Source organism: Ailuropoda melanoleuca, chromosome 2, assembly GCF_002007445.2.
Source record: "Ailuropoda melanoleuca isolate Jingjing chromosome 2, ASM200744v2, whole genome shotgun sequence".
NCBI classification, from domain to species: Eukaryota; Metazoa; Chordata; class Mammalia; order Carnivora; family Ursidae; genus Ailuropoda; species Ailuropoda melanoleuca.
In genome coordinates, this window is record NC_048219.1 from 69532400 (window position 1) to 69559323 (window position 26924).

The 26924-nt window shown below is 39.3% G+C and overlaps 1 protein-coding gene across 4 annotated transcripts in view; it reads left to right on the top strand.

Moving 5' to 3' along the window:
* Positions 1-26924, top strand: part of CDC14A (cell division cycle 14A) — a 167540-nt gene that overhangs the window by 111591 nt on the left and 29025 nt on the right. For all 4 annotated transcript variants that reach the window (XM_011226918.3, XM_034653979.1, XM_034653977.1 and 1 more), the window contains one exon: positions 20341-20500. In XM_011226918.3, the coding sequence (XP_011225220.1) occupies positions 20341-20500 (160 nt within the window). The remainder of the gene's footprint in view (positions 1-20340; positions 20501-26924) is intronic.

Below are 26924 nucleotides of genomic sequence, written 5' to 3' on the forward strand. Positions count from 1 at the left end.
AGAAAGAGAGCAAACACACAAGCAGGGGAGTAGCAGGCAGAGGGATAGGGAGAAGCAGGCTCCCTGCTGAGCAAGGAGCCCGGTGCAGGACTTGATCCCAGAACCCTGAGATCATGACCTGAGCCGAAGGCAGACGCTTCACCGACTGAACCACCCAGGTGCCCCTATGTCCTCGTTCTGATTATTTTCTACCTCGTGTTCTCCTGGTTGTGGACTAGGTCAAGCCTGTGGTTATAAAATGGCTGCACTGTGAGAGAAGTCTGTGCCTCTAATGGAATATTGTTGATTTGACAGCTAATGCATTCTCACTTTGTACCTTTTTTATATCTCAGATCAGGTGAGAGAAGAAAATCACAGAGCCATCTCTGCCTACCTTTTTTCTGTCATTTTCTATGTGTGATCTGGCTACAGTGCAATTTTCTTATGTCATCCTACTTGACACTTTTCATTCTTTTCTTTTGTTTGCGTGTCTAAAAGCAGAATGAAAAAAACCACAACTAAGGTCCATCAGTGATTTCGGTGACATTGCTGCTTTCCTGACAACGAACTAAACTGCTCAAGCAGCTGCAACTTATGAGTTACCAAGGAAGGAAAAAGAGAACTGGGTTTTAGTCCTGGCCATGCCACTAAGTGGTTTTATGACCGTTATTTGGAAGAATACTTATAAATTCATTCATTCATTCACTCCCATGTGCATGAACTATTTGTCAAACCCCGGCCCATTAGGTGGAGAGATTTAACTCGTAAGAGAGTGATCCTTTCTGGTTTCCCTGTAAAATTTTATTTTATTTTATTTTATTTTATTTTTTAAAGATTTTATTTATTCATTCGACAGAGATAGAGACAGCCAACGAGAGAGGGAACACAAGCAGGGGAATGGGAGAGGAAGAAGCAGGCTCATATCAGAGGAGCCTGATGTGGGGCTCGATCCCGTAACGCCAGGATCACGCCCTGAGCCGAAGGCAGACGCCCAACCGCTGTGCCACCCAGGCGCCCCTCCCTGTAAAATTTTAGAAATTATCACTGATTTATCCATTAATAAAATAAGGAGATGAAATTAACGTTAGCTGATTTAGGTCCAGCTCTAAAGTGTTATCACCTATAATCTTATACAGAAATTTTACTTTTTTTCTTTTTATGCTGCTATGGGTATATCTTGAATAGCGTTCTTTTTTATATAATTAATTATTTTCCTGTTTAAATCGTTTTCTGTTGGTGAGAAACAAATGATGGTGATTTTCACAGAAAGATGTTATAAGTAAGCCACAAGCATTTGAAATGGATAAAAGGATTTGAGGAATCCTGCTGAGGAATTACTGTAGTTGCCAGGTGGGGGGAGGGGGGTTAAGAAAACAGTGCTGGAAATGTGAATTTATACCTTCGCTTCAAAGAATGAAAAAGAAATGTAATGAATACACAAGGAAAAAATACCAAGAACAGGATCATTAAGAAGACAGAGGTTTCTAAGGTTGACCTGTGAGATACAAATAAAGTAATTTTATTATTTTAGAGATGTATTCTTTTTCAGATTCTCAGGCAGGGATTTCCTCTCTTTGCTTGATGTTGCCTAGAGTGTGGAGCTCGGGGCTGTGTACCTGCCAGCAGCTTGTTGTACTAATTGCTCACTAAAGTGAAATAAATGGCTTTAGGATTAGGAAACAGAAACCAAGACACTACTAAGCCTGATTCTTAAAGACGCTCCATCAGTCTCTTAAAACCATTGTTGGGAAGAATGTTCCATCATTAGGTACCTACTGAATACCGGCCTTGCTCCCGGCACTCTGCTAGGTACGCTCCCAAGGTGAGAGATGTAGCTGAGAATTGCACCTCATTTTCCCAGGGTGTCAGACACCACCACCCTCCTGCTGTGTGCCTATACCCTACCCCCCTACCCCCTCTCCCTACTATGCCTCCTCTCTCTGCCACATCTCAAAATAACAACAGAAGACATGAGGTTATGAGGCAAGGGCGCTCTATGCTGAAGAAAGTTTTGGTTTTTTTTTTTTTTTCTTTTCATTTCAGCTAGAAAACGCAGGATATTTCCTTTGGTGTGAGTCCATATTATAGTTTTCTAAGTATTTTTCTGTAAGAACTGAGGTGCAGGAGTGACTTCCTTGCATAACTGAAGCATTATAATCTGTTGTTAATGAAAGTTATTAAATTAAGATCAGGCCTAAAATAAGTCATTAATGCTTAGGTCAGAACCTTCCTGAAAGCAGGTTCTTTGAGGCACTAGACCTTCCATGTGTTACAGTATTTCTTACAGAGCTAGCAAGGGGAGAATGCCTGCGTCATTCCCAGGCTTTCCCAGGCTTTATTAGATCACGTCCGTCAAAGTAGGGGTCTCATCTGCTGTGCGCTTTGAGTGGTACCAGAGGTGCTACTGTGCTTTACTTGACCGTATATACTTCTCTTGTTCTCTTCTCCTCTCACTTTTTTCCTTTCCAAGCCTGGGTCTTGATGTACCTCAAAGCAGAAGACATTGCTTCGTGCATTTGTGACGTTCATTCATCCAACAGATGTTTGTCAGATGTGCACTCTCTGTCGGGCTGTACTCTGGGGCCTGGGGTGGAAGCAGGAACATGCCAGACAAGGTGCTTTACTCCCGGGGGTAATAGCGCTAGTGGAAGGAGCAGACAATAAATTAGCATGTAAGTTTATACACGAGATAATTTCTAACAGTGACATGAACAGTGGAGACTAGTGGTAGGGGAGGGGGGTGATTACAGGGGACCGGAGAGCACTTTGGTCAAGGAAGGCTTCTTTTTTTTTTTTTTTTAAAGATTTTATTCATTTATTCGACAGAGATAGAGACAGCCAGCGAGAGAGGGAACACAAGCAGGGGGAGTGGGAGAGGAAGAAGCAGGCTCGTAGCAGAGGAGCCTGATGTGGGGCTCGATCCCATAACGCCAGGATCACGCCCTGAGCCGAAGGCAGACGCTTAACCACTGTGCCACCCAGGTGCTCCAAGGAAGGCTTCTTGAAAGAGAGCCAGAACCTCGAGGGTGGGAAGGAGCCAGTGCTGGCAGTCTGGGCTGTGTCCTGGGTAGTAGGCATGCAGAGGGCCTGAGATGGGAACACATGCACTATTTTTGAAGCTCAGAAAGAAGGCTAGTGTGGGGGCGCCTGGGTGGCTCAGTGGTTGATCATCTGCCTTCGGCTCAAGGCGTGATCCCAGAGTTGTGGGATTGAGCCCCGCATCAGGCTCCTCCACTGTGAGCCTGCTTCTTCCTCTCCCACTCCTCCTGCTGTGTTCCTTCTCTCTCTGGCTGTCTCTTTCTCTGCTGAATAAATAAATAAAATCTTTAAAAAAAAAAAAAAAAAGAAGGCGAGTGTGGGTAGAATATAGTGAGCTGGGAGTGGGCGGTTTGAGAGGTCGGCTCATCAGTTTTTGCAAAGTGAACTTACCCATGTAACCACTCTTCAGGTCAGGAAATAGAACAATTAGCAGCATCCAGAAGCCCCCCTTGTGCTCCTTCCATTCACCACCCAGTTCTTCTGGTTCTTCTGCCTGTGTGACTATTATGCTTACTTCTAACACCATAAATGAGCCTTGCCTTGATTGTAGCCTTAGACAAATGGAATCAGTATGTATGTCTAGCTTCTTTCAGTCAACATGATTTTATTGTTTTGTGTAAATAGTGTGTTCATTTTCATTGCTTGATAAAATTCCACTGTTTGAATACATGTTTTAGTTCTTCTGTTGATGGATATTTAAGTTGTGTCCAGGTGGGGCTATTTCATATCTTTGGTACATCTATCTGTTGGATGAATACCTGTGAACAGGACTTTCAGTTATAGCAGGTATCACTAAAGACTTTTCCAAAGTAGGTCTGCCACCTCAGGTTCCTACCAACAAGGGTGGGAGTTCCAAGCTTACTAATACTTGATATTGTCAGTCTTTTAAATTTAAGTCATTATACTCTGCTTGTAGTGGTAGTTTGCTTTATAGTTTTAATTTGTTGTTTGCTGTTAACTAATATGGTTGAACTTTTCATGTATTTTTTGGCCGCTTGTGTATTCCCTCTCTTTTTTAAAAGATTTTATTTATTTATTTGAGAGAGAGAGAACATGAGTCAGGGGGAGGGAGGGTCGGAGGGAGAGAGAGAAGCAGGCTCTCCGCTGAGCAGGGAGCCCGATGGGGGCTCGATCCCAGGACCCCGGGATCATGACCTGAGCTGAAGGCAGATGCTTAACCCATTGAGCCACCAAGGTGCCCCTGTGTATTCTTTTATGAAGTATATTTTCAAATCTCTTACCCATCTTTCTATCAGACTTTTTCATGTCAATGTGTCGGTGTATCAATATTCTGGCTACACGCACACTTTCCATTCTATGTAATGCAGATATATTCTGCTTCTCTTTGGGTTTGCTTTTTCACTCCGTAGTGTCTTTTGAATAGAATTTCTTGGTGAGAATTTTAAAGATCTACTCTATTAAAACTTTAAAATATGCAAATACAGGATTATTAACTGTAGTCATCATGCTACATTTTACATCCCCAGGACTTATTTATCTTATAACTGGAAGTTTACCTTTTGACCCCCCTCCACCCATTTCTCCTACCACCCACCTCTGGCAATCACCAATTTGTTATTCTATCTATGAGCTTGTTTCTTGTTTTGGGTTTTTTTTTTTTTTTTTTTTTAGATTCAACATATAAATAAGGTCATATAGTATTTGTTTTCTCTGTATGACTTATTTCACTTAGCATAATGCCCTCAAGGTCCCTCCATGTTGTCACAAATGACAAGATTTCCTTTGTTTTTATGGCTGAATAATATTTCGTTATGTATATAACACATTTTCTCTATCCATTCATCCATCACTGGACATTTGGATGGTTCTATGTTTGGCTATTGCAAATAGTGCTGTAACGAACACGGGGGTGCAGATATCATTTTGAGTTAGTGTTTTCATTTTCTTCGGATGAACGCACAGAAGTGCAAATGCTGGATCATGTGGCAGTTCTATTTAAAATTTTTTGAGGAACCGCCATACTGTTTTCCACAGTAGCTGCACCAGTTTGCATTCCCACCCACAGCACACTGGGGTTCCCTTCTAATCACTTTCTGATTTCTAACCCCATAGATTTGTTTTACTTGTTCTTGGTCTTTGTTTTCTTCTCAGAATATTATTTTGAGATACATTCATGTTAAGTATGGCAGTAGTTTGTTTCTTTTATTACTTAGTGTTCCATTGTTTGAATGTATCATGATGTATTGACCCATATAACTCTTGATGGGTCTTTGGGTGATGTTTAGTTTTTGGTTGTTATGAGTGAAACTGCTGTGAATATTCTTCTACAAGTCTTTTTGTGGGCATATGTCTTCATTTTCTTTGTTTAAATACCTAGGAATGAAGGTCTCTGGATCATAGGGTTAGATATAGTTTAACTTTATGAGGAATGATTTTCCAAGGTGGTTAAATCATTTTATATACTACTTATAGGAGTATGAGTTCTAATTGTTCCACATCTTTGCCAACATTTTATTTTGTAAACATGTTTTTTGGGGCAGGAGTGGTGCCATTCTGGTTGGTGTGAAATAGTGTCTCAATTTGTATTTTCCTGATGACTAATGATATTGAACATTTTTTTCATACACATATGTATCTTTTGTGAGATGTTTGGCCAAGTCTTTGCCTATTAAAATTTTTTTTCTTTCTGTTAATTGTAGTGGTTCTTTATATATTTTATGTTATTATTTTATTTTATTTTTATTTTCAAAATATATTTTGTTTCTTTCCCAAATTTTTTTTGCAGAGTTTCCAAGGTATTAGTTTATTTTAAAAATATTTGTTGAAGTTACTATAAAACCATTATTTTCACAGTACTATATACAGAGTTGATGGAAAATATATTGTTTTCCTACAAATTATTTAATATTAGGAAGAGCAATTGAAGTTGCATGTTGCAGCTTTACGACGGGAATTTCTGCTTTTCATTGAGATTTGATTTTTTTAAAGATATTATTTACCTATTTGAGAGAGAGGGAGAGAGAGAGAAAGAGGGAGAATGAGCAGGGGGTAAGGGGTAGGGGCAGAGGGAGAAACAGACCCTCAGCAGGGCAGGGAGCCCGACACAGGGCTTGATCCCAGGACCCTGACATCATGACCTGAGCCAAAGGCAGATGCTTAACAGACTGAGCCACCCGGGTACCCCAGTGAGATGATTTTTTAATTGAAGTGTAACTGACATATAACATTATGTTAATTTCAGGCATATAACATAGTGATTTGATATTTGTATATATATTTTAGATACAAGTCTTTGGCAGATACATTGTACTGTATGTCTTTTAATGAGCAGAATTTAAAATTTTGCTGAAATTGATTTTTGAAAATTAACACGTATCTTGCAACCTTACTATTTTCACTTATTAGTTCTGGTAGTTGTCCTTTTTCCCTTATTGCTAAGATTTCCAGTACAATGTTAGTTAGAGGTGGTGAAAATGGACATCCTGGCATTGCTCTCGATATTAGAGAGAGCATTCATTCTTTTACCACTCAATGTGATGTTAGCTGTGAGGCTTTCACAGATGACTTTTATCTGAATGAGGAAATTTCCTTCCATTTCTAGTTTATTGAGAGTTTCTATTAATAACGGGTATTGAATTTTGACAGTTTTTTTCTGTACCTATCAAGATAATCTTGTAATTTTTTCTCCTTTATCCTGCTAAATGTGAATTACATTCCTTTTCAGATGTGAAGCCATAATGGTCACGATGTGCTTTTATGTCTTCATATGGCTGGATTTGATATGCTAATGTTCTCTTAGGGATTTTTTGTGTTCATGTTCATGATAGGTAATGATGTGTGATTTTCTTTTCTTGTAATACTTTTAAGTTTCAGCATCAGGATTATGCGGACTTCATAAGATGAATTGTGAAGCATTTCCATCTTTATTTTCTGAAAAGAGTATTATAAGATGGTATTATTGGATTTGAGGGGTGGGATGGGAAATTAGGAGATGTAAGTGTCATTTGGAGATAAGGGTCTAGTTGACATTGGAGAACCTGAAATGGTTGGTCTTGTGATATGACAGGGGTAATCCAGGGCGTGCGCAATGATGGGTTTGGTTCTGAAAGGCTTGTAGAGGCCATGGGGTATGGGCCATCAGATGACTTTCTATGAAGCAGTTCCTGGGGATATGGTGGCCAAGGGAATGAGCAAAGATTCCCACTGGGACCACTTGCTTGGGTGTCTAGAAGGGGAGTGTGGGGTACCTATGTAATCTCTGCTCCATTGTAGGGTGTGCTGTGGCCCACTGGGGGCAGGTGCCGGCTCACAGGGAGACTGAGGTGCCGTGGTGACGACATACTTCAGTTCACTTCCTTCCCTGACTATTTTTTTTTAAAGATTTTATTTACTTATTTTTTAGAGAGAGAGAGAGAGAGGGAGTGAGAACAAGTTGGGGGGGCAGGAGAGGGAAGAGGGAGAATATCAAGCAGACTCTACACTGAGCATGGGGCTCCATCCCACGACTCTGAGATCATGACCTGAGCTGAAATCAAGAATCGGGCGCTCAACTGACTGAGCGATCCAGGCGCCCCTCCCTTGTACCTTTTTTTTTTTTTAAGATTTTATTTATTTATGTGACAGAGAGACAGCCAGCGAGAGAGGGAACAGAGCAGGGGAGAGGGAAAGGAAGAAGCAGGCTCCCAGCCGAGGAGCCTGATGTGGGACTCGATCCCGGAACTCTGGGATCACGCCCTGAGTTGAAGGCAGACGCCCAATGACTGCGCTACCCAGGTGCCCCTCCCTTGTTCCTTTTTATGGCTGAGTAGTATTCCTGGGTATGAATATACTACTGTTTGTTAACCATGAAGGATAGCTGGGCTGTTTACAGTTTTTGGCTATTATGAATAAAGATGCTATAACTGTTTGTATGTATGTTTTTGTGTGAACATAAGTTTTCATTTCTCTGGGCTAAGTGCCCGAGAAAGACTGCCGTTGGTGAGTTGTATGGTACATGTTTAGTTTTATAAGAAACTGTCAAACTGTTTTCTAGAGTGGCTGTTTTATTTTGCATTCTTACTAGCAATGCATGAATGATTGAGTTTTTCTTTATATTTGCCAGCATTTGGTGGTGTTGCTGTTTTTGTTTTAGCCACTCTGATAGGTATATAATGATATATCATTATGGTTTTAATTTGCATTTCCCTATTAAGTAACTGTAAGCAACTTCTCATGTACTTATTTGCCATCCATGTATCTTTTTGGTGAAGTGTCTGTTCAAGTCTTTTGTCCATTCTTATTGAGTTGTTTGTTTTCTTATTATTGAGTTTTGAGAGTTCTTTTTTTTAAAGATTTTATTTATTTATTTGAGAGACAGAGAGAGCAGAGCAAGAGAGCAGAGCAAGAGAGAGAGCACAAATGGCAGGGAGGGGCAAAGGGGGAGGGAGAAGCTGACTTCCCACTGATTAGGGAGCTTAATCCCAGGACCCCAGTTTTATGACCTGAGCCAAAGGCAGACTCTTAACTGACTGAGCCAACCAGGTGTCCCTTGAGAAGTTCTTGATACATTCTAAGTGACAGTTTTTTATCTGATAAATATTTTGAAAATATTTTCTCTCAGTCTATGACTTGTCTTTCATTCTCTTAATAGGATATTTCGCAGAGGAAAAATTTTAAATTTTGATGAAGTCCCATTTACCATTTTTCCCCTTTTTTAGATCATGCTTTTAGTATCAAATCTAAGATCTCTCTGCTTGGCTCTAGATTCCCATAATTTCTCATGTTTTTTCTAAAAGGTTTCTGGTTATATGTTTTCATTTGAGTTGGTGATTCATTTTGAGTTAATTTTTGTATGAGGCGCAAGACTTAGGTTAAGATTCATTTTTTTTTTTGCCTATGGACGTCCAGTTTCTCTGGCACTATTTGTTGAAAAGATTATCTTTTCTCCATTGAATTGCTTTGACATCTTTGTTAAAAATTAGGTGGGCATATGTATTATTATTATTTCTTTGTTCTTTATTTTGTTTGTTCCACTGATGTATTTGTCGGTCCTTCTTCTGATACCACACTCTCTCCACATGGTACCTATATAGTGAGTGAGCCTTAATGTTGGAAGAGCAGTTCCTCCTACTTTCTCTAGTTAAATTATCTTAGCAGTGCCAGATCCTTTCCTTTCCTATGTAAATTTTAGAATAATCTTGTCCATATCTACAAAAAATCATGCTGTGATTTTGATAGGAATGTGTTAAACCTCTATATCAGTTTGGGGAGAAATGACATCTTTAGTACTCTTGAGTCTTCCAATCTGTAAATGCAGTATGTCTCTTCATTTATTTAGATCACCTTTGATTTCTTTCATCAGTATTGTGTAGCTTTCAGCTTACAAGTCCTATTTTGTTAGATTTACACCTAAGTATTTTGCTTTTTTTGCATGATTATGAATAGTATTATATTTTAAATTTCAGAGTTCATGTGTTCATCACTAGTGTGTATAAATACAGTTGATTTTCTATCTATGTTTATTTTATATCCTGAAACTTAGGGGTGTGTGTGTGTGTGTGTGCACACACGCACAGTTACGCACATGAATTCCTGGGGATTTCTGCAAAGACAATCATGTCATCTACAAATAGGGACAGTTTTAGTTCCTTTCCAATCTGCATGTCTTTTCTTTTCTTCCCTTGGTGCATAGTCTGAACTTTTAGCACTATGATGAATAAGAGGGGTGAGAGCAGACATTCTTCACTTGTTCCTAATCTTGGGGTTGGGGGAAGCATTTGCCATTAAATAGAATGTTAATTAGAGGTTTGCTATAGATGTACTTTATCAAGTGGAGGAAGTTCCCCTCTCTTTTCCAGAGAGTTTTATCATGAATGAGTATGGAATTTTGTCATGCTTTTTCTGCACTGATTGATATGATCATGTCATTTTCTTTCTTAGCCTGTTAATTTGGTGGATTGCCTTGATTTTTTTTTTTTAAAACATATTAAATAAGCCTTGCATCCCAGGAATAAACCCCACTCAATATCTTGTAAATGGGGCTCTTGCAAATGTGGTCAAGTTAAGGATCTTGAAGTGGAATGATTGTCCTGGATTATTCTTGTAGGTTCAATCTAATCACAGGGACACAGGAGGAGTCAGGTAGAAGAAATGTGATGATGGAAACAGATTGAATTGATGTACTTTGAAGGTGGGGGAAGGGGCTAAACCAAGAAATATGGGCAGCCACTGGCAGCTGAAAAAAGCAAGTAAACAGATTCTCCCTGTAGAGCCTCCAGAAAGAACCAACCCTGCCAATACCTGACTCTAGCTCAGTGAAACTGATGTTGGCCTTCTGACTTCCAGAGCTGTGTGGAAGTAAATATGTGTTCTTCTGAGCCACTAGGTGTGTGGTAATTTGCTACAGCAGCTTTGCGTAGATAGGAAACTCCTGTAACGGTATGGATAGTGTACGGTGGTGTGGATAGTCAGCACGTAGGTGCAGTAAGATACACAGATCCTCTGTGAACATGGGCATTCTGAACTTCTCTTATTCATCACATTTCTACTTCAGGCTATCTAAAGTAGGTGAGTCCTGAGATGCACATGTTATTTAAGGAATACTGGGCTGCAGCCATGTGTAAGATGACTCGGGTAGAGGGAGACTGAAAAGAAACTATTGTCATCTAAAGGGGATGGCTTTTCTTGAAGGGGCTGGAAGTTAGACTGAGGAATTAGAGACAGGTGGGTACCAGTCTCAGGCTTTGAAGCCTGACTAATGGTAGGAGAGATGAAGGGCTTTGAAGCCTGACTAATGGTAGGAGAGGTGAAGAGAGTGACACCATCGATGACGCAAAAGCATGAATAAGTAACACATCCATTAGGGGAGAAGTAAGAGGATTAAAAAGTTTTCTGACAGGTTTTCATCTGTCAAAAATGACTGCGTAAGTTAGAGGAATTGTATTCTTTCAGAGTTGAAACATCCAATCATTGCCTTTTAGGTAATGTTAATTCTAAATCCGTGACTTTAGGGAAACACATCCTGCTAGTCCTTGAAGACTAAAATGTGGCCAGGTGTTTGGTTTCTGCGTCTTGAAGAAAACTTCCTCCTATCCCACCAGCAGTAAGAGGGATGTTTATTATATTAGCATCCTTGTGAGTTGATGAGTTTATGTATTGTCAGATCAACAGCTCTTCTTTGTTATGGTCTGAAATCTTATATTTAAACTTTTTTCTAGGCTATAAATAAAATTGTTTACAAAACAACCACCAAGTGGTTTCTCTTCTACTTAAAACTGTTGTTCTTAAGCTAAAAAGTCCATTCTGAACCCAAGATATGTGTTCTACCAAACATCCTCAAGTTTTTAAAATGAGGCACGAACACGTCTCTTTTATTATTGAGCCAAGTCTAAACTCATCCTTCTCAGGGACAGCCTGCGGAAGTACAGAGGTGGGGTCAGGCTGCTTTCATGACTTGTTTGAGTCTATTTATTGAATGTTCAGTTTGTGACACTGTGCTGACCTCTGGATCATGATCCATTAAAGCTTTCATTCATTAGAAAGGAAGCCTGTAGGGGCCAGTATTGGGTTCCCACGAGGAGAGGCCTTCAGCCCACGGAGATTCTTTACAATGGGGCATGATATGATGATGTTGTTTTATTTTTATTCATGTATTTATTTTTAATTTAAAATGTTTAAGATGTAATTGACATGTAACATTATATTAGTTTCAGGTGTACAATGTAATATTTGATATTTGTAAATATTGTTAAATAATCACCACCATAAGTCTAGTTAACACCCATCACCACAACATAGTTATGAATTTCTTTTTCTTGTGATAAGAATTTTCAAGATTTATTCTCTTAACAGCTTTCAGTTACACAGTGCAGTGTTATTAACTATAGTCAGTCTCCATGCTGTACATTATAGCCCAAGGACTTATTTATTTTATAATTGGAAGTTTATACCTTTTGACCCCCTTCACCCATTTTGCCCACTTCCCATCCCCCATTCTGGCAACCACCAATTTGTTCTCTTTATCTATGAATTCTTTTTCTTTTTTTCTTTAGAATTCATATATAAGTGAGATCACATGGTGTTCGTCTTTCTCTTTCTGGCTTATTTCACTTAGCACAATGCCCTCAAGGTCCATCCATGTTGTTGCTAATGGCAAGATTTCCTTCTTTTTTATGGCTGAATAATATTCTTTATGTATTTATGTTATATTCTTTAGGTATTTATGTGATTTGTGTATCAGATTGCATGTGTGTATTCTTTATTCAGTCATCTATTTTTTTTTTAAAAGATTTTATTTATTTATTTGACAGAGAGATAGCCAGCGAGAGAGGGAACACAAGCAGGGGGAGTGGGAGAGGAAGAAGCAGGCTCCCAGCGGAGGAGCCCGATGCGGGGCTCAATCCCAGGATCCCGGGATCACGCCCTGAGCCGAAGGCAGATGCCTAACGACTGCGCTACCCAGGCGCCCCTCAGTCATTTATTAATAGGCACTTAGGTTGCTAACATGTCTTTCCTGTTGTAAATAATGCTGCAATGAACATAGCAGTGTATATATCTTTTCCAACTAGTGTTTTCATTCCATTCAGAAGTAGAATTGCTGGATCATATGGTAATCCTATTTTAAATTCTTGGGGCGCCTGGGTGGCTCAGTCCTTAGGCGTCTGCCTTCGACTCAGGGCGCGATCCCGGGATCCTGGGATTGAGCCCCGCATCGGGCTCCTCCGCTGGGAGCCTGCTTCTTCCTCTCCCGCTCCCCCTGCTTGTGTTCCCTCTCTCACTGGCTGTCTCTCTCTCTCTAAAAAAAAATAAAAACAAAATAAATAAATAAAATAAAATAAAATTCTTTGAGGAACTTCCATACTGTTTTCCATAATGGCTGCACCAATTTACATTCCCACCAACACTGCACAAAGTTTTCCTTTTCTCCACAATCTCTCCAACACTTGCTATTTTTTGTTTGTTTGTTTGTTTGTTTTGATAACAGCTATTCTGGCAGGTGTAAAATGATATCTCATTGTGGTTTTGATTTACATTTCCCTGATAATTAGTGATGGTGAGCATCTTCTCATGTACTTGTGGACCACCTATATGTCTTTGGGAAAATGTCTATTCAGATCCCCTGCCCATTTTTTAATCTGATTGGTTTTTTGCTATTGAGTTGTGTGAGTTCTTTATATATTATGGATATTAACCCCTTTCAGACATGCGATTTGCAAACATTTTCTTCCATTTGGTAGGCTGCCTTTTCATTTTGTCGAAGGTTTTCCTTGCTGTGCAGAAATTTTTTAGTTTGATATAGTCTCATTTGTTTATTTTTGTTTTTGTTGCCTTTGCTTTTGATGTCAGAGCCAAAAACTCACTGCCACGGCTAATACCAAGGAGCTTATTGCTTATGTTTTCTTCTAAGAGTTTTATGGTTGTAGGTCTGATGTTCAGGTCTTTAATTCATTTTGAGTTGACTTTTGTGTACAGTGTAAGATTGTGGTCCAGTTTCATTCTTTTGCATATGGCTGCCCAGTGTTCTCAACACCATTTATTGAAGAGACTGTCCTTTCCCCATTGTGTATTCTTGGCTTCTTTGTTATAAATTATTTTATCTTATATGTGTGGGTTTATTTCTGGGCTCTCTATTTCATTTTACTGATCTGTGTCCGCCTTTATGCCCTTACCATACTGTTTTTTTTTTTTTTTAAAGATTTTATTTATTTATTTGACAGAGATAGAGACAGCCAGCAAGAGAGGGAACACAAGCAGGGGGAGTGAGAGGAAGAAGCAGGCTCCTAGCAGAGGAGCCTGATGTGGGGCTCGATCCCAGAACACCGGGATCATGCCCTGAGCCGAAGGCAGACGCATAACCGCTCTGCCACCCAGGCGCCCCCCTTACCATACTGTTTTGATAATTTTAGCTTTGTAATATAGTTTGAAATCAGGAAGTGTGATGCCTCCAGATTTGTTCTTTCTCAGGACTGTTTTGGCTATTGGGATCTTTTGTGGGATCCATACAAATTTTAGGATTGTTTGTTTTATTTCTGTGAAAGATGTCATTGGAATCTTGATAGGGATTACATTGAATCTGTAGATTGCTTTGGGCAGTATCGACTTTTCAATATTAATTCTTCCAATCCATGAGCATGGAAGTTCTTTTTACTTGTAAGTTTCCTCCTGACACAGAACTCACATAAAGCTTAAATCTCAACCCTGCAGGGATTTTTGTCTTTGTAAAGTAGAGCTTCCAATTTGAATAAAGTCATCTTTGGGGGGAACAATTTTGTTGTTGCATTCTCTTTTTATTCCTAAACTCCTAAATCAAAAATTCCCCCTTTCTGCTTCATTATCATAGATATTTTCATCAACTTCCAGTCAGTTGAATATTTGTCAAGATTCTAATGTAGTTGTAAGCCTTCAGTTATCTATAGTACTTTTTAAATATTAAAGTGTGTAAGAATCACTTAGGGATCTTATTAAATGCAGTTTCTGGTTCATGAGGTCTAGGGTGGGACTTGAGATTCTGCATTTCTAATAAGCTCCCAGGTGTTATGATGCTGCTGGTCCCCCAACCACATTGTATAACGAGGGTCCATGGGTCATTCTTACCCTGTAAATATCACTTATGCTACGTTCAATTTGGTGCTTATAGTATTTGGTAAGTTTCACAATTGGAATGAGCAACATCAAAAATTAGTAGTTAAACCATTGCTTTTTATTTTGGGAAATTATCAAAAATAAGACAAAGAAAACTTGTTCAAGAAAATGGAAGAATTCTTGAAAATGTCTAACAATAATGGCTTGAGTTTTTAATTATAATTGATTCCTACTCTTTTTCGTAATTTTTTTAGATACATATAGTAGTTCAAGGAATATGTATTGACATTTTTTATAATCTGTTTTAAAGATTTAAGAATTTATCTTTCCTAAAATACAGAAATTAAAACCAGAAGTGTTATAAACCGGAATTTAAAATAACCATAGATGATATTGTGGTTTACTTATAAGAATAACAAGCACATTGCATAGGTTCGAGTTTGCACTATTTGACAGTCACATTTTTGCAGTAACACTCATTAATAGACCTCTGAATTGCTTTTCATTATTCACTATTGCATCATTTTATTCATTTATTGACTGTCAGTTGTACTGAATCTATTGGCTAAGCAAAAATGAAATCCTAATTTGGGTTCCAGTATTAAGGATATAGTATGTATAAGAGTTGTGGGCAATGGTGACATCAGAAATTTGCCCTGAAATACTCATGTCAATTACTAAAGATAGACAATTGACTGGTTTTTGTTTCATTGCATATGTGGAAAGGGTTAGAGGTGGAAACAGAATAGTCTTGTAAGCAATAATGCACCAGGTTTAGTTGTAAAGTTTGTATTTTGGCATGATACCACTGAACCAGCTTCGGACTGTGGATGTCTATACCTAAACTACAGCTAGCTTTGGGAAATCTCTAACTCATTTTTTCTCTTCCAGCTACATTTTCTTGTGTGTTTCAGAATGAAGAATCTTCCCTTCTACCCTCAAATTCTCTGTCTAAACATCTTCCTAGTAAACCTTTCATTTGTACCAAAGTATGTGTAGAACTCCTTGAATAGTATCTCCTTTCCACCTCCTGAACATTGGGTCCTGCTTTCTGATCTATCTTCCTCTGATATCAAGTTGGATGATTTTGTTAGTCCAGTTCTTTAAACTGGGAACTATCTCTGTTTCCATAATAGCCCTGGGGCAGTGGAGTAGGAGGCGTGCAGGGTAGACTGGTGCCCCAGTCACAGCTAGAGTAGGCCTACCTTGAGCTAGAACATGGGCTGGGTTTCTGTATAGAATCACCAAATGGTGGCTTTGGATGGACACTGAGGTCAGGGTACTGGACAAAGGTGCGTCCAGGATGGAAGAAGTGATGAAGATGAAGACGATGAGTTAAGACAGTGGGGAGATAGGCTTAGTTTGGACTCAAGGATGTGAGGGAGAAGAGGTCAGCTACAAACAGAAGCAGCTGCACATGACTATCATTGTGTTCTGAATTCAAAACCAGGAACACCTGTAACAATGCTACTTCGCAGGGGGAGGGGCAGAGGGAGAGGGACAGAGAATCTCAAGCTGATTCTCCGCCCCCCCCTCTGAGCGAGGAGCCCGTCATGGGGCTCCGTCTCATGACCCCAAGATCATGACCTGAGCCAAAATCAAGAGTAAGATGCTTAACCAACTGAGCCAGCCAGGCGCCCCTCAAAACAGATTTTTAAAAAGACTCGTGAAGGCTGTGACTTTGCTTGTAATGAAGCCAAGTTAGTTATTTTCTTATGTCTCAGGCCTGACTAACCCAGGGCCAGGACTTGGCCAAAAACACTTGACCCCCAACACTGGCAACCTCTCTCAAAAGGCTCTGTTTAAATCAAGACAGATCTCCTCCTGTTATTTCAAAGCACACGTTCTTACGGCAGAGGGTTAGTAATCTCATGCTGTCTTAGAAAATCCACTACGTTACTGGAGGATTTACTTTGAGCTGGTGTGTTAGCTTCATAGGATTTGATTTTTAAATGCTAAATACTTAAAAATACACGTTTTACTTCTTCTGTTTGAGATGAGGCTTTTAAGGAGTAATAGACACCACAATAAAAGCCAGAGCGATTCTTAACTGTCAATAAAAAAGGGATTTGCGTGCAGTGCCACTTTTTCATAAAAGGCACTTGCGTAGAGCATCACTTAGCAACACACAAATCAGCTTTGACACCTTATTCATCTTTAATATTCAGGTTCAAATCAAGTCTTTCCAGTGACGGGACAGATGGAGTCTTTGAAACCAAGCAAGCGAAGTGTGTCACTTTGTAATTTCCATCCTTAGGTTGGCAGCCGCATCAGAGTTTTCATTTTATAACATTTTGGAATTGGGATTTTTTTCGATTCTCAGATCTGCATTACTTAGCATGGCGGGCAGGGTCCGTCATGGACTAGTTGCTGCTTGCTTCTGTCATAACCTCTGCTTCAGCCAAATCAAACAGCCCAGTTTCCCAGATGTGCTTGGTTCTTTGATATCACTATTTCCTCAAGCCCCTGCTGTTTCTTTGCTTTGGAAAGACTCTGCTGGCTAAGTTCTGCTAATCTTTCTAGATACTTCAGGGACCTTGTCTCTGATTCTTTCAGATTGAGTTAAGGGCAAATATTGGTCATAGGGCGTTGATACTGGATTTCGGTTGTTTGCTTTTCTTATAGGTAACTGGGAACTTTTTAGGGACAGGAATTCTCTTTTATCTGTATATTCCTATCCTTCCTGTAGGTTTCATTCATTTGAATTTCCCACTATCTGTCGCAGAGCGGAGTCTTCTCTCCCTGTGAAATAGTTCTTTATTACAGAGTGTTTTGACCAGAGGCTCAAGGGTACTCATTTATGAATTTAACACTTACCTTTTGAATCGTTCATACTGTGTCAAGGACTACGCTCTTTGTTTACTACTATTTTGGAAGGATATAAGAGTCAACTGTCAGATAAAGAGTTATACTAGATGCAGCATTAAGTGGAAAGAATCTTGAGGAATAAAAACTTAAAGCAAGGATTTCTGAAAATGCAAGGTAGCCGGGAGGCTATACCATGGTTTTATGAAGGTTTCCACAAAGGAAGCAAAACTTAGGAGTTTTTTATTTGTATCCATATTTTTACAGTTGGTGTAGAAAAATTGAATGTGACTCAGTGATTAGGGTAACCCCATCAGTTTATATATCTAAAGCTCAGAAAATATTCCTCAGTGGTTTGCTTCTGAAAAGTACCTTCTGCCGTAAGAGAAGGCAGATCCTGCCACACTCCCTAGTGAACTGGTGTGTGTAGACTTCCGGAGTCTTTATTTTATTCATATCTTTAAGATTTCACTGGTTTTTATTTTAAAATTTAATCCATTTAAAAACATGCTGGAAATTTCTTAAGATAATTTAAATGAATTCTAATTTTAGAACAATGCTCGAAGTGTTAAGTTAGTCTTACATGTGGACAACATATTTTATATCTAGAGCCTCTATACTGTCCGTCTCGGAAATAGGACTAAAGGTGTTCCTTTTTCCTTTTGCTTTATTTGGAAAATCCTGAAAAGTGAGCAAAAATCAAAAGAAAAAAAAACAGGGGCGCCTGGGTGGCACAGCGGTTAAGCGCCTGCCTTCGGCTCAGGGCGTGATCCCGGCGTTGTGGGATCGAGCCCCACATCAGGCTCCTCTGCTATGAGCCTGCTTCTTCCTCTCCCACTCCCCCTGCTTGTGTTCCGTCTCTCTCTGGCTGTCTCTGTCTCTGTCAAATAAATAAATAAAATCTTTAAAAAAAAAAAAGAAAAAGAAAAAAGAAAAAAAACAGCTCTTATTTGAAAGTGGAGTAGGATATTATATTAAAAAAAAAAAAAAAAGAAAGCCTCCCAATCACCCAGTCCCATCCCAGGCTGTTAACCTTTGGACACTTATTAAATTGACTTCTTTCTAAAGGTGTTTTTATAAATACTGTTGTTAGAGCAATGAAGTGATGTGCTGTCTGCTGTCTTTTATGATAGTAACTTTAAAGGTTCTTTTCCATACTAACGCTAGCTTTGTTCTGCTTTGATCTATCTATCTATGAGGCATATGAGGCACATTGTTTTAAAAAAGTCAAACAGCATAGACATGCAATAGAAAGTGAAAGTTTCCTTTTGTTCTTGGGAGTAACTAGTCAATATGTTGCTGTATGATCTCGATAACTGAACTTTCAGTTAAATTATAACTTTTTTAAAAATTTATTTATTTATTTATTTGACAGAGATAGAGACAGCCAGAGAGAGAGGGAACACAAGCAGGGGGAGAGGGAGAGGAAGAAAGCAGGCCCATAGTGGAGGAGCCTGATGTGGGGCTCGACCCCAGAACGCCGGGATCACGCCCTGAGCCGAAGGCAGACGCTTAACCGCTGTGCCACCCAGGAGCCCCAAATTATAACTTTTTTTAATAGAAAAAAATGGGATAATACTTTCCACTCTTTTACTTATATTTTCCATTCACGAACGCTTTATTTCACAGCTATTCTTCTTTATTACTACATAGAGGTCCATCCCAGGCTTTTTACTGGCTGTATAATATTTCACAGAATGGATCTACTGTTAATAAGCTTGTTGTCCATTAGGTATCTCCGTTTTTTTTTTTTTAATTACAAATAAAGCTGCAATAAGCATTTTTGTGTCTTGTATACAAGTATGTCTCCATAGGGTGATGCCCACGTGTATATACTTGGTTGGAGACATTGCACATGTAAAATTTTGCTATATAGTTTAGAAGTGAATCTTTTCTTCAAGACTTTCAACAATGTTTAATCATAAACAAAAGTTCTGATTTGAGAGTAAACTCTTTTAAAAAGGAAAGGTGGATTCCTTTCTTGAGGGTCCAATGAGAGTACAGTTCAGGGAGGATTTTTTGTCATTGTTTTTCTCCTAGTGCTTTGACCTTAATTTTATTTGGAATCTTTGGGGGGAAGGACTCCTTGGTCTTTCTGTTGCCTCAAAAAATGAATCTGTGTTCTTATTGGTAGGATCTCCTTGATCATGCTGTTATTTCCCTAGATACTGATATTCCTTATGATGAGCCACAATTTTAGCTTAATTCTATTCTGTACAGTATGACATAGAATAGAATGAAAACTATCTGATGGGTAGTTTATCTTAAAAGAAATGCAGGAAGGTGAATCTATCAATAAAAATTTTAAGCCCAGACTGTCATTTTGTTTACATGTCTTAAGTTCTTATACCCTTGAAAACAGTTAAAATTGTGCTTATTGAATTAAAGAACACTTACAGATGAAGCACATTTTCTGATTCTCAAAGGACAGTCTAGTTGAGGCTTTCTGTACCTTGCTTTTAGGTGGTAAGAATGGGTTTCTAAAGTTGTGTGTTTTTTCATGGTGCCACATGCAGTTATGGCTTTAGTAGTCTTTTAGGTGCTCTCTCTGATTCAGGTTTCTTCACCTACATCTTTGAGTCCAGTTCACTCCAGCTGTTTTTTTATAGAGATATCAAATTGCTATTTGAGAAATACCTTACAGATTTCAGATTCATATGTAAAAGGCAAATGGGCTCACAGTCTTTTTTGTGGCTGTTGTTGTAAGTATCTAAGAACCTCAATAGGTGACTCATGAATGGTTATGTAGTCATATATTTGAAGAGAGGTATTTGTGCTTCATATAGAACTTTAATATAATTTATTTAATTTAATTCATATAACTTCATTCTGACTTTCAGCAAATGACTTTTAAAAATAATTCTAAGATTTCATAATCTTTCTAGTCTGACTTGTAAAGGTTTATCTGCTAATCTTTTCACCCATAGGATATAATATGTTCGAGGGGGTGATAGTAATTTATTTTACAGATTATTTTGTTTTCTCTCCTTTTTACAGAAAACAGGCATCGTTATGGGTCCAAGGAGACATTTTTCGATCCAAGCTGAAAAATAGACCATCCAGTGAAGGAAGTATTAATAAAATTCTTTCTAGCTTGGATGATCTGTCTATTGGTGGAAACTTATCTAAAATACAAAACGTGGAAAGATTTGGAGAGGTGAGTTTTTCTCAGGAAGATTTTCGTGTCTCCGTAGGACTCATGTGCTGCATTTCTTGTTCCCCAGCTGAACATACATGACACGGCAGTATCTTTGCTGAGACGCTGAGAGTACCCGTATTTTTAGGTACAGAGTCATCCACCTGTGAAACAAGAATCCAGAGCAAAGACAGCACTTTTCCTTAAAAATAAAAAAGCTGTAATTTAGGGAGCACAATTATAAAGGAGGCCACTCTGGTTTGGAGACTATGTACAAAAAGGAAACAGAAAAGCAAATTTTCTACTTGAAGATGGAAGTGGATATAAAGAAGGAAGAATTAATGTGACAATTGAAGAAACAGAATATGCCACAAGTGGTTTTTTGAAAGTCTCAAATTCATATTGATTTTTAAAGTCCAGAGTTGAAAACATAAACTGGGCAACTTTTTTTTTCTTTAATTGAGGCTCTATTCTAAACAAACCACTGTAAACAGCTGACATATATGTGCTAATTTAATCTTTACAACTAGCTGGTGATGGGTTATATCAGCAATATTATCTAGGCGATATGATCTCTTCTTTATAGTAAGGAAATTGAATGTCAGAGAAGTTCTAACCTCAGTGATTCCAATCCACATCAATGCGATTCTGAATCTGTGTTTTTTCTGTTATACCCTGTTACCTAAAAATGGAAGTGACCTACAACAGGTAGGATCATGGGCATTTTTGGAGCTAGAAGCAACCTTGAAATCATTTGCTCTCCTTCCCCTCTTATGCAGATCAGAAGTCGGGGGTTCCACCAAACCCTGTGACTTGCTGAAGGTCATGGCGTTGTTTAGTAGTGGGACCACCTTGAGATTGGGAGTCTCCCTCCTGGTTTAGCTCTTTCTACCACAATATCCCTGAGATAAAACTAAGCACTTGGTTTGTAGTTATATTTTTATATCTCTGAAGGAGCAAAAAGAGCTGTTAAAAATATTTAAGCAGTGGGACGCCTGGGTGGCTCCATCGGTTAAGCATCCGACTCTTGGTTTCGGCTCAGGTCATGATCTAGGGGCTGTGGGTTCAAGCTCCATGTCAGGCTCCCTGCTCAGTAGGTTGTGATTCTTTTTCTCTCCCTCTGCCCCTCCCCCCACTCAAATAAATAAATAAATCTTCAAAATAATGTTTAGGCAGCAGGAGTGGATTTACATTCTATTAGGCGGTGACCCGTTGGACCTGGACAAGGGTTTTTTTTTTTTTTTTTTAAGATTTTATTTATTTATTTGACAGAGAGAGAGACACAGCCGGCGAGAGAGGGAACACAAGGGGGAGAAGGAGAGGAAGAAGCAGGCTCCCAGCAGAACAGGGAGCCTGATGCAGAGCTCGATCCCAGGACCCCGGGATCACGCCCTGGACCAAAGGCAGACACTTAACAACTGAGCCACCCAGGCGCCCCAAGGGCCTTGAGCAAAATACTGTGGCTCAAGTTTGGCCCTCAGGGAACCCAAAATGGAAGGAATGCATCATAGCTATTTTAGGTCAACAAGTGTTGTATGCGAAACAGGTTTCTTTTACCAAGGAAGATAACCAGAGTGCTTGGCAACAAGGAGAGTGGGCTTTCTTCAAGGACACAGGGTGGAGACTGCCAGAAGAACCAATTTTTCAACTCCGTGGTCTGTACTCCAGGACAGCCACTAACGAAGTGGCTGGGTTTATTTATGTGAATCATTTGTCCTGACAAAATGTAAATCTTAGCCAAGGTCATGTTGATGTTCAGACCCTTTGTTGACTTTTTCTTGTCTCTGTGTTGTAGTCTGGCCTATTCAAAGCAAACAAAAGGATCTGAACTGACATTTTAGTGTGATAATATAGCTAAGCAAGAATACTTTTCTTGCTCTGGTCAGCATTTCCTTCTCAGGTTTTGTTCAAGTAAACAGTGCTTTGAATTATGACCTCTGAAAAGATACACATACAATTTGTCCGTCTATCTGGGAAACATTTATCTTATAGGAATATAATGTTTTCTAGATCATAATCCATATTAAACTAACATCTGGTAGTTAGAACATTTTTTCTCATACTTTTTTAGATCTCAACTTGTTGAACTTAAGACTAACTGACATTTATTTATCACTGAAAGGGTGAAGAATGAAATATGAAATTTAAAATAAGTCAGTTTTAAATATGAGCATGTATTCAGATATAGGGCTGTTTCTCTTCCTCTTTCTTATCCCTTGCACCCCCAAATTAATTACTTTAGCTCTGGCCATTCAGAAGGGGTATGATTTTTGAAATTAGAGCACAGAAATGCAAGAATTCAAAAATGCCACGGAACAATGGTGTGGTTAAGATTTCAGACAGTGACATATACATAGGTTTGGACCACTTTATAGGTAGGTGATGCACTGTGTGTAAATAACACTTTCGAGCCCTTTTCTTGCCATGCTTGTCCGATGTTGGCTCCAGAGCATCTCATGAATATGAGGAATCAGTTTATTCAAAAGTGAGTGTAATGGAGGTACTGATATCTTTGTCATTCTTGTGAATTCCAAGTGGGAAAATAAGTTGAGAGAGAGGGCGTGAGCTGGGGGACAGCTAGTTGGGAGGAGCAGAGGGAGAGGGAGAAGCAGACTGCCCACTGAGCCGGAAGCCCAACGTGGGGCTCAATCCCAGGACCCCGGGATCATGATCTGAGCCAAAGGCAGATACTTAACCTACTGAGCCACCCAGGTGCCCCAAAGTGATGTTTTTAAAAAACATTTTATTTATTTATTGGGGGGGGATGAGCAGTTGGGAGGGTCAGAGGGAGAGGGAGAAGCAGACTCCCTGATGAGCAGGGATCCTGATGTGGGGCTTGATCCCAGGTTGCTGGGATCAGGACCGGAGCCGAAGGCAGACACTTAACTGAGTGAGCCACCCTGGCGCCCCTACGTGGATTAACTCTTAATTCTTATAACAGCTGTATGAAATAGGCACTGTTCCTAGGCCCTTTTTAACAGATGGCATAACTGAGGTAGAGAAAGGTAAACTGTCTGCCCAAGATCACAAAGCATGCAGTGGAGCTGAGCTGTCAGACGCAGGCGCTCTGGCTTCAGAGTCTCTTCTCAGCCACCCACCTGAGGCCTCTCTCCATACCCTGCGGCCTCTCCATGAGGTCCTACGTGTGGCTTTAGTACATTACATCAGTAAGTTTGAGCATAACCTTAGCCAGCCTGTCCCAATAAATTTCTCCTGGAATTGTGATTGTTAACTTTTCCTTCTCTGGGGTGATAATGCAATATTAGCACACCAATCAATCAGATGCTCTTGACTTTGAGAGATTCATTAGGGACAGGTACTGCTCATGTTCAGCCAAGTTCACATAAATTGACAGGTAAAGAAGAAGGTAGTGTTTTAATTAATTAATTAATTTTTAAAGATTTTATTTTTAAGCAGTCTCTGCACCCAACATGGGGTTCGAACCCACAACCCAGAGATCAAGAGTCGCACACACGCTCCACTGACTGAGCCAGCCAGGTGCCCCAAGAATGTAGTGTTTTAATTACATCATGGGGATACTGTGATTTATAGAATCCTTTGCTCTTTTACATCAAATGCCCATCTACAGGGTGCATCTTAGAGAAAAATCCATGAAGTAAAAAATTAACTCTCTAGTACCCCACTTTCAAGCACTGTTCTTTCCATTCTTGGGACCACTATGGCATTCCAGTTCCAATCTGAATGCCACTGGAATCCGGGAGAGGCTCTAGGAGAGGAGAGTGACAGTACAACACAGTCACAGTACAACACAGAGCCAGGGTTTCAGGAGACTCTGGCTGTGAGGTGGACGGGGTGCTGGGGTCTGTGTGTGGCCAGGGATGGGAGGCCAGGAAGTTGGTGATGGGGGAGTGGTCCCAGGTGGTAATGGTCTCAACCGGTGGCAGCAAGGAAGGAGAGAAGATGGATTCGGGGGCTCTGATAAATCCAAACTTTTTATGATCAGAAGCAACTTGTTATGAAGATGACATCTTTGCCTTTCCCCAGCTTTTACATCTCACAGTTTCAGCATCTGAGAGCTGAAAGAATTTTGGAGATGACCCAGCCACCTTTCCTAGCCAAATCACTTAAACCTGCTAAAAGTCCATTATCATCTTTCTCTTCCAATCCTTTCACTTCTATTTTTACTCATTTCTATTTCAAACTCTCTTTTTATGTCATTTTTCTATTATAACTCTTCCATCTTTTTTCCCTAGTGTGCTATATTTTATCTAATAGATTTTTTTTCTTAATGGCACACACCGCAGCCTCCCCAGTAGCTTACTCTGTCACCATTTGATTAATGCGTTGGTCAGTAATTACTTTATCCAACTGAAACCTATGAACACATTTTATTTTCATTTTCATCTTGTCTATATTTAAAGAGCAACCGATGGCATAAAATAAATCTTTCTACTTTGCACTATTATTCTTTCGCTAGACCATCATCTGTAAATAAGTACATCTTTTGAAATGGTCCTTCTTTATGATTTTAGTTTGCTCTCATTTCCCTGCCTTTATGTAGGGCAAGCTGGTATCCAAAAGAAAGAGCTGGTGCTCGACCCATCAGAGGGCAGTGGGGAATCTGACAACAGACCCGTTTCTTGGGGGAGCAAAGATATGAGGGTCTTCCCTTTCTCACTTTGTTCCACCAGCAACCACGTGACTTTGTGTCTTTTTCAGCAGATTCTAGGGGATCTAAGCAGCTCAGGGCAAGAGAGGGTCTGCACTGGGATTCTGTGGAGAGAGGGGCTGGAGCCCAAGAGCACAGGAGAGGCCTAGGTTAGGTTCCCTGCATTCATCAATTGTGACTATTCATTAGTTATTATATGGAATGAGTTTGGCAGAAAGAATGAGACCTCCCAGCACCTGTTGAGAAAAGTCTTCAAACTAGTCCAGGTCCACCAATTCTTGGGATTGATTCATGCCCTCATGATAAAAGGAACTGTGTTTTCTAATATGTTTTCCCCTCACAGGTGTTTGTCTTCTAAGTGCCCTGATAAATATAGGGCTTAGTTCTGTTCATGTCTTTGTGTCATACTCAGGATTCCAGAAGGCCAGAGTCCTTGTTCTTACAGCTTTCTAGTTTCTTAATTATTTAATTTAACTTAAATGTATTTTGAATAACGTTGCATAACTTTTTGTCAAGATTCTGAAGGCTATTAATCCCTTACCGAGAATTTTATGACTTACATGTTCTATGCCCCTTATTCCTAAAAATGTCTGAAGCTTCATACAAAAGCCACAGAAATAAAATAAGGGATGATACATGGAGATAAAAAATAACGTGATTTATATTTTAGCAGATTTCTTCAGACCTGTATTGCATGTCTGGATCTTTTCCTACCCTCTACCCTTCCCAGGTCCTGACTTAAGTGTTCTCTCATATACTAAGCCAGACCACTGCCAGAGCCACTAAACTGTGTCCCCCTCCTCCCCGCCCCACAGACTTCACCTTCTCCAGTTCATTGTCCTCACAGTCAGCATGTAGGAAGAAATGTTTGCAACATATTCAAACTAGGGTGTTTTTTTTAATGTATAGAACTCTTAAAAATCAATGTGAATATGCCGCATACACAAGTAAAACAGAATAGGAATCCTCATGGCTGGTAAGCATAAAAAACATTCTACTTCCCGAGAAATAAAAGAAACACAAATTTAAATGACACGATGCTATTTCTACCTCTCAAGTTGTGTGAGATTAAAGAATGTATGCAGTATTAGCAAGGATTTGGGCAATAAAAGCTCCTAAAGATTGCCAGTTGGAGTTTAAAATGGAGGGCAATTGGATAATGCGTGGCAGAAGACTTCACAATATATTTAGCGATTCCACTTCCATCAATCTATCTTAAGACAATAATAGGACACTGTTTAAAGCCGTATGTATAAAGGAGGATGTTTGTTGGAGCTGTTCATAGTGATGAAAGACAGAAAACAGCCTGAACCAGGGGAAAATAAATAAAATTTGGTATATCTAGACAATGGAATTTTATGGAGCCATAAAGAAGAATAATGAAGAGGTTTTCGGGGTTTTGTGTTTCTAAATTTATCCTGAAATACTTTCAACAATATATTTTTCAGGTGAATAAGTAAGTTACAGAGCAGCGTATATGTAACTCAACCTCTTTTTGTCAGGAAGAATTGTGTTGGGGGATGGTATGTAGAGCACAGGGAAAAATCTGGAAGACTATATGCCAATGGGTTTTGTTTCTGATGGTAAATATGTAGGTGGTTTCAATATTTTTTTCACTCTTACCTGTATTTTGTCATTACATACAAACAAGTATTATAGGGAAAAAACCATTTTTTTTCTTTAGGAAAGACATGGTTTCATTCTCCAGAGGTTGAGAGCTGGTACTTAATAAGTAATGTTTTCTTTTTCTTTGAGAGCTAGGATATTTAAGTAAACTCCTTAAGAGAAGGAGCTTAAGTAGAAAATACATTGAAT